Below are 8,131 nucleotides of genomic sequence, written 5' to 3'. Positions count from 1 at the left end.
GCGCGGCGGCCGCCGGGAGGAGCAGCAGGAGCAGCGCCAAGCCGCCGAGGGGCAGTGCCCAGCGCGGCGCCGGCCCGCGGGCCCCGCCGATCACCATGGTCGCTCGGGCCCGGGTCGTCAGTCGTCGGTCGGTCAGTCGGACAGGAAGAGCTCCGTCTCCAACGCCAGGCCAGCGATCTCTGCCCGGAAGAGCCGGAGCGCCGGAAACTGGCCGGGCGGGCGGGCCTCGCCGCGCAGTGCGCAGCCGCAGCTCTGCCCATCCCCGCCCCCCGCCTCCGGCCCGCCCCCTGAGTCGGCTGCGGCTCAGTGCGCATGCGCGACGGAGGACGGCGGCGGGTCGCGGGAGGGGCTGTGTGACCGTGTGGGTAGCTTCTTGGGTTTGACCCTAAAGTGGTGAGGGAGTCGGGAAGGTCGCCTCAGCCCGGTTACGCTACCGTCCTTCCCCGGTTGCTCCCATACCCCTTTGCGAACCAGCGTCCCGGGCACCCCCTTCCTCGACCCGTCTCGGACCCTCCCATCCTAAGCACTTTCATCCCGGCCCCTACCCCTTTCCCCGGGGCACCCCAGTCCGCTGATGGAGCGGGTGGCCTCGGTGCTTGCTAATACCGCTCAGCGCTCCCAGGCAGTGACGTCACTAGGGAGTTGTAGGGGGGTAGGACAGCACAGGGTGACACTGTCAGAGGGGGTGACACCAAAATGACCGTCTGTACAATTTTTGGGCAGCGTTTCAGCCAAAATGTATTTTTTATAAAAATACCCCTGTAGTTAGTTATAACAACAAAAAGATTTTTTATAAGCCAAGCTTCCGTGTATCAGTATACCTACAAGGCTAAAACTCTATGCTAATTTCCTTTTTGAACCTTCTAATGTGCGGCTGTCAGAGCTGTCATTATCACTCAATTGCAGTGACGCTTGGAATCACACGGTTTCGTCTGCACCTCTGTAAGCAGGCGCTGTTTTTGTTACTGCCCGGTGTTTCTATGGTCCCTAATTTTGTCAAAATTTCTGGTGTTTTAGCTACAATATTGTGATAATTAGTGTTTGTGAAGCTGTATCAGTAACTTTTTTGAGAATGAAGTAGTAATTAAAAGAGAAGAAGGAGAGATACATGGGAATTACAATTTACAAGTAATATTAGTACGAAAAACATGAGTAAGGATTCTGTATGGTCTAGTATGGGAGGAGGCTACCGGCGGGGTGACAACATGAGTTCCCGCACTGGGTGACAGCATCCCTAGTGACGCCACTGCTCCCAGGTCTCAGGCTTGAGCTAGCGGTGCCTGTCCATGGCCTGCAGCAGGTCACTCGGGAGCTGGTCACTCTGGAGCGGGTCCCAGATGCCCCCTCCGCAACCCCCGACACTCGTGTGCACCTGCTCTGTGCATGCTGCCCATCACCTGGACCCTGGCCGTTTCAGCCACTGCTGCAGTGATCCTTCAGAAACGTCCCAGCTTCCCCTAGACAGCCAGGCAGCACTTCTGTGTGGCCTCACATCCAGCCTGGGAAGTTTCTGATGTAATTAACTCCTGGAGGTCTCCTTGACCACTGGCGGTCGGGAGTCGATGGACAAGTTCCCCCAACGGACAGTTCCCTGGCTCCTGGAAGGACCCTCAGGATGCAGCCCCAGTTGCCTGGGGGAGGAGTGGTGGCGGATGATGCATCCTCATGGTGCTCGCTCTCTGTCCCAGGCTCACTCTCCTGTCCCTCACCTCCCAATAATCCACATGCTCCCACACCTCTGTCTCAGGCTCTACTATCGGGGAACCCCTGCTGAGATACTGCTAATGCTAAATTTTAAAATGTTGCTCTTAACAAAGTTACAGATGAACCATAACTTTGATTTTATTGTCACCCACAATGTCAAGGTGACCTTAACCTAGCTTAGGTCACACGATCGCCGGTTCAAACTGCCACATGCAAATAAAGAATTACTCTATTCTTCCTGCCCTTTAACTTTCCTCCTTAGATCTTCATCAAATGTTCATATTGTGATTTTTGAGCATTTAGTTATTTATATACATAAAGAACATTCAAAACAAGCTCAAAATTGCTTTAAACTTTTATTACCCAAACTATCGTTTACATTCCCAAGATAAGCTTTGATTCTTTTTCTGTCCCTTGTTTTCTCATGGATACTGCAATCTCACCCCGACTTGAGTTAAATGTTCGTCGTTGCCAGGATCAATATTTGGCTTCTGATGGAGAGACGCTCACGTTCTTTTCACTGCTCACCCCCCACGACTTAATGCCCTTTTTGTATTGGACTGTGTCGTTCAGTATACTTAAGTTGGGTAGATTTAAAAAGAAAACAAACAAAGAAAAAAAAAAAAACCCAGCTTCTCTTTAAGATTACATAACTGTTGGATAACAGATTCTGGAACTGAGTTACAAAAATTTTATGAAAGATTTCATTTGCGAGTAAACCTAGTTCCTGCAGCAAGGAAGCCTGGCACTCAAGAGGATATACCAAAGACTTCAATTAGAGAAAGATAATGGTCTTCTTTTATTACATGATTTGAGGAAGTTAGTTGGGGAAAAAAGGGGGAGGGGGACAGCTTTTGCAAAATTATCGTTTAAGCAAAGAGGTGATCCTTTCAAAGCCAGGGCAAGATTGTAATCTGACCACATGTCCTTTCTTTCCTTTGTAAAAGGTGCAGGGTGTTTGGCTGTACTATGTTGAAGTTTCAAGAGTATGTGGGTTTGGCAAATACCAGTTAAGTAACGTTTACAGGGAGAAACTAGTCTAGACTGGTTCTGGTCATTTCTGGTTGACAGAACAAACGATAAAAACACACAAATGAGTTCAGTTGCTTTCTGTTTATGATTCCGTAGCCAAAGTGGAATGGAGATTTGGAAATTGTTCAGTGGATCTGGGACTTGTTCAGGGAAAATTTACTCAGATCAATTATTTGTGTCTGTCTAAAGCTTTCCCCTGGCTCAGGAAGAGCAGTGCTGGGATCAATTAGTGATGCCTGCCATCTTTGATCGTCCTCAGGCCCCCAAAGTCATGTTTCATTGCTGTCCCATGCCTACCTCGCCCGTTGAAGGTGGCAGGGAAGCATTAGGGTGTACTTTGGGGTGTAACCTGGGAAGGAGGCTGCTCTTGAGCTGAGACCTGGTAGGCAGGCACAGACCAGACTGATCGAGCATCCCTCTTTCTCGTCCAGGATGTGAAAATTCAGCTGTGTGGCCTATAGAATCTTCTAGAAATGCTACAGGAGAGGGCCTCAATGTGGTTAGACTTTAACCTGCCCTCAACCCCCAGGGCCAGTGGGGAAAGCATTGCTTTGACCAGGAGGATACTATTGGACACTGTGCATTTGTGCTTCCTTTGGTGTCCAAGGACCTAAAACAGTGTCAAATTTGTATTTTATTTTCCAGGCTTGCTGGAGTTGAAGAAGCTTTTTAAAAGAGTTAAAGGGCTTGGATAGTTCCGCTTGGGGAGGAAGGGGCGGGAAAGGAGGCTCCTTTGAAATTCCTATCTGCTTTTGACCTGTTTATACCCACATTTTGCTTGCACATTTGCTTGATCCCTTAAACATTTTAGTTCAGACTTACAGACCCTTTTGAATAGGTAAGTTGGAACATTTAGGCTTTCTATATGCCCTGCTCTTCTATGACCTAATGGTATGTTACGATACATGAAAGATGTTTTGTTTCTCTCTCTCTTTCTGCCTTTATCTCTTAAAAAACTCCCACCTCTTCTCTGTCCGGTGGAGCACATCTCACTACACTGAGGCCATGCTGCTGGTTCATGAACCTTTCCTGAAACCGAAATGAACGCTATCAAATTAACTTTGTCAGAATATTTTTTTTTAACGGCGTCATCTCATCCAGCCCCGTCATTACAATAGTGGCAAGCTGTACCTAGAAGATCACAGGGCCATAGAATGGTGCATCAGGGGCTCAAACCTCAATGCTACCAGTTCTACTTCCGTGAGCTTGACCTACTTATTCAGCCTCCTTGAGCTTCAGTCAACACCATTCACCTCCTTGTGTTGCTGAGAATACTAACCGAGATCAAACACAGACAGTACCCAGGGGTGGTAGGTCACAGCCCAGCTTGAACGTCCGCCCCTTGCCCTTCAGAGCAGACCTGGAGCTCGTACAGGTCCTGGAGAAGCTGGCTGGAGTCTCCTGCATGGTACAGGGGGCCGTGCCTGCACAGGAAGACTCCCTGCGTGCAAACACAGGCCCGGGGTAGTGCAAACAGTCGGTGTGCTCTGCTGCTGACCGAAAGGTTGGAGCTTCCAGTCCACCCAGAGAGAAACACGGAATATTCTGAGTACTTACTTTTTTGCCATGACGTGGGGATATTGTTTGGAAGCCCAAATTTTCCTTTTTAAAAATATTGTTCTCAAGTCATTAAATAAACATTTAAAAGTGTGATTTCTGATGGGTGCATTACCCTTCCTGGTATGTGGAGTGTATACACTCCTGGGAGTCCCTGGGTGGTGGAAACAGTTGACACACTCGGCTGCTAAGTGGAAAGGTTAGAGGGTTGAGTCTACCCAGAGGCACCTTGGAAGAAAGGCCTGGTGATCTACTTCCAAAAAAAAAAAAGATCTGCCACCAAGAACTCTGTGGAGCACAGTTCTACTCTGACACACAAGGGGTCGCCATGAGTCGGAGTTGACTGGACGGCAACTGGTTTAGTTGACCCATAGCGGGAGTTTTGGGGTCTTTTAGGGAGCAGTCTTCAGCTCTGTTTTGACTCATCATGAAATGAAAGTATGGAAGTAAAAGGCCCTTCGTGGCAGTGAACACCGACTTTGACCGACCTCTTCAGCTCAAATACTTTATATCTTCCTTTGGATTGTCTAATATATAAAAAGATGTTAAAATATTCATTGGCCACAGGAAACAGAGTAAACACAAGCTTGGGTTTAGAACCATGGCACCTGAAACCAATATTCTTCTAACAGCGCGGCCACACCCAAGCTATTCGAATGATAGTCAGTGGATACTAGGCGTGCATCAATATTAAGCAAGACACAATAAACTCCACTACATTTTAAACAATGGCATCACCAGTGAGTCTTGGGACAATTCAACAACACAGAAGTTCAAAAAATCCTTGGTAATTATAGCCCACGTCCCAGTGTTGCCCAAATAGAAGTCAAGATTTATAAGAAGGGGCAGGAGGGGACAACAGTATTTAACTTAAAAGAATACATCTAAAGTCTGCAGATATGTCTTCAATGTCAAAGATGCTTCAAGGGCATAGGAATGAGCAAATGACACTATAATGTGTGTAAGTATAAACTGTGTATAATGTAAGTATACCCGACACGTATAATTTGTGTGAGTGTAAATGGTGATGACTTTTTACAAAAACAGAAAATGATCCCTTAGAGCCTTCTGGAAGTAAAAGGGCATATGCTTTTCCAGTAAGATTGTTAAGGAATTAGATTCATGAAGGCACCCATCCTCTAACAAAATCACAATGGTGTCCATTTAGGAAAGATGATAGCCAGCCCCCAGGGCAACGGGGAGGGCTGTCCAGAAGCTCTGACCAGCAAGGTCAAAGCCCTTTGTGGTCCACTCAAGGGCGAGCCAGCAGCCCTGCCCTGGAGTTGTGCAGAAAAACACTCCTCCAGCCACTGATTATACAATCACAGCAGGACATGTTTTCCCGGCTTCGGTTTTCTTCAGTCGTAGAGTATCGACGCCGTCTAATTTTTTCTATCATCACGTCTACATTCTTCAGTAGATTAAAGAATTATTTCCAGAGAGGCTGCATAAAGAGTGAATCTGTTACCTGTGCAGGGTAACACATTAAACCCTCCCAATCATTAACATTGGGGAGGGAGGGCATATTCTGCTTCACTGCGGACGTAGAAAGTGCTTGAGAGCCTAGAACTTTGGCAGGGAGCTGAAAGGTCTGGGCCTGGGGGCTGCGGGAACTCCTAGCCAATAGGCAATTGGAAGTCAGCAGAGGCCCCAGGTGCTGGAGTGGAGAAAGGGCTGGAGGGAGGGAGAGGGGCTGCGCCAACTGGCCAAGCCCATTTTCCAGGGTTGGATTAAGGGATGATGTGAGATGTGTCTTCCCGGTGTGACTCCTCCACCCCTGCAAGGGGTTATTAGTTTCCTGGGTTTTAAATGCTCAGCTACTAACCGGAAGAAAGACCTGGCAATCTACTTCTGAAAAGCCAGCCACCAAAAGCCTTCTGGAGCACAGCTCTGCTCTGACACCCACGGGGTGGCCACGAGTCGGGGTCTGCTCGACGGAAGTAGGTTACCCTTGACCAGGACATGGAACTCCCTTTACCCATCCCTTAATGAGCAGTCTTGGTTCTCAAAGTCTTCCTGAGCCACCTCTCCAAGTCCTCCGGTGATACGTGAAAGTGGCATTAGTGACCCTCTTCCTGCACTTCTGGGAAAGCAGGAAAGCAGTGTGGTTATGTAACAGTTTCTAAGGGCACAAATCCTGGCAAGGGGTAGAGCTGGGCTTGACCAGGGTCCACCCTGGCAGGCCACTGTTCTACCCACTCCCTCACAGCCAGCTCACTCAGTTCCGCTGGGGTAGGTCAGAAAATCCCCAAATGGTTATTTGGAAACTACCAGGAAAATGTTACAAAAACACAAGATGGGCTGAGTTTCTGGGTTGAGGGCAACTGACTCTGCCAGTATCATCTTGCTAGAGATTACTTTGGGAACCAGCCTCGCTACCTCTGTCTGAAAAGGGTACCAACCAGGGCATGCAGCCCAGCTGATCTGGGTTGGTGCAGGATTCCTGTTTAGCCATGGACGTCGCTCCCTCCAGGCCAGGGTCTTTGACTACCTGGGATCCTTACCTGGGGTGACCCTCCCTCTGTCCATCCCTCCTAAAGGGCATCACCACCCTGCACACGCACGGCACAGGCAATACCCAGAGACCTCACCTTTACGTCAGTAACTAGACCCTCATCTTCCAGCTTCATCTACCCCACCACCAGTTGCTGTTGAGTTGACCCTGACTCATGGCTACCCCATGTGTGTCAGAACAGAGCTGTGCTTCCTAGGGTTTTCAGTGGCTGATTTTCCAGAAGCAGATCGCCAGGCCTTTCCTCTGCGGCACCTCTGGGTGGACTCAAACCACCAACTTTTCAGTAAATAGTTGAGCACTTAACGTTTGCCACCCCCCCCCGCCACACCAAGAACTCACTTAGCGGCTCTCAAACTGCTTCAGGCATCAGAATCCCCCAGAAGGCCTGTTAAAGCCCAGAGTGCTAGCTAAGCCCACCCTCAGAGTCTGATTCAGCAGCACTGCGGCGGGGGGGGGGGGCCGAGAATGTACAATCCCAACAAGCTCCCAGCAGATGCTGATGCTGTGGCTCTAGAATCAGCCTTTGGGAACTGCCCTTACAGGTCAGCGGGTCTCAACTGGCTGCACAGCAAAGTCACCCAAGAGGCATTTGAACAGTGACACCAGTCCACCCTGAAGCAGTCAAACATGCAGAGCCACCAGTGTGGGGAGGAAGAGGACCTGCCGCCCAACTTTGAGAACGGTTCAGTTTTGCTCAGTGGAGCTTTAAAGTTTTGGATAGATCAAATGAACCATAATTCTTTCCCTAGCATTGGAAGGATATACTAATACAGTTAAGGCATCCCTGGGTGACCCAAATGGTTAAGCACTGGACTATTAACCAAAAGATTGGCAGTTCAAACCCACCCAGGGGTGCCTTGGAAGTACGGCCTGGCGATCTGCTTCTGAAAGGTCTCAGCCTTGAAAAACCTACGGTGCACAATTCTACCTCTTGGTTTACATTTAGTCAGCCTGTTCTTCCAAGAGCCTGACTGCACTGAAAGGCAGCAGCAGACGGCTGGAGGGCAGGTGAGAGATGCCTGTTTCCCAGCTCTCTTCCCCGGTCAGGCCTGGCAGCAGACCTTGGGCTTCTGGAAAGCCGCTTAGGATTTGGTTCAGGGCCCGGGACTTGGGGCTCAGACAGGGGCCATGAAAACCTGAATAAGTACGCGTGGGCCAATGGGTGAGGAAGGAGAAAGGACAATCAGGACAATGGAATGCTGCCCAACTGTCCACAAGCCGGTATACATCCACAGTGAGCACAAGGAGCAGCAGGTGGAACAGAAACCACTCTACGTCCAGCTGTCTTCCCCTTGGGGAGACGCGAAGGTCACAGAGCCCAGC

At 49.3% G+C, this 8,131-nt stretch overlaps 1 protein-coding gene across 1 annotated transcript in view; it reads right to left on the bottom strand.

Annotated features, from left to right (window-relative positions):
* The window catches only part of PTTG1IP (PTTG1 interacting protein), a 28,168-nt gene extending 28,001 nt beyond the window's left edge, over positions 1-167 (bottom strand). Inside the window, exon 1 of the mRNA XM_004384796.2 lies at positions 3-167. Coding sequence (XP_004384853.1) covers positions 3-97 — 95 coding nt within the window. The 5' untranslated portion in view covers positions 98-167. The remainder of the gene's footprint in view (positions 1-2) is intronic.
* Between the last annotated feature and the right edge of the window lie 7,964 nt (positions 168-8,131).

The sequence above is a fragment of the Trichechus manatus genome, unplaced genomic scaffold (genome assembly GCF_000243295.1).
Source record: "Trichechus manatus latirostris isolate Lorelei unplaced genomic scaffold, TriManLat1.0 scaffold00128, whole genome shotgun sequence".
In the NCBI taxonomy this organism is placed as follows: Eukaryota; Metazoa; Chordata; class Mammalia; order Sirenia; family Trichechidae; genus Trichechus; species Trichechus manatus.
Note: the sequence above shows the minus strand (reverse complement) of the source record. Positions and strands in the feature narration are given on the sequence as shown.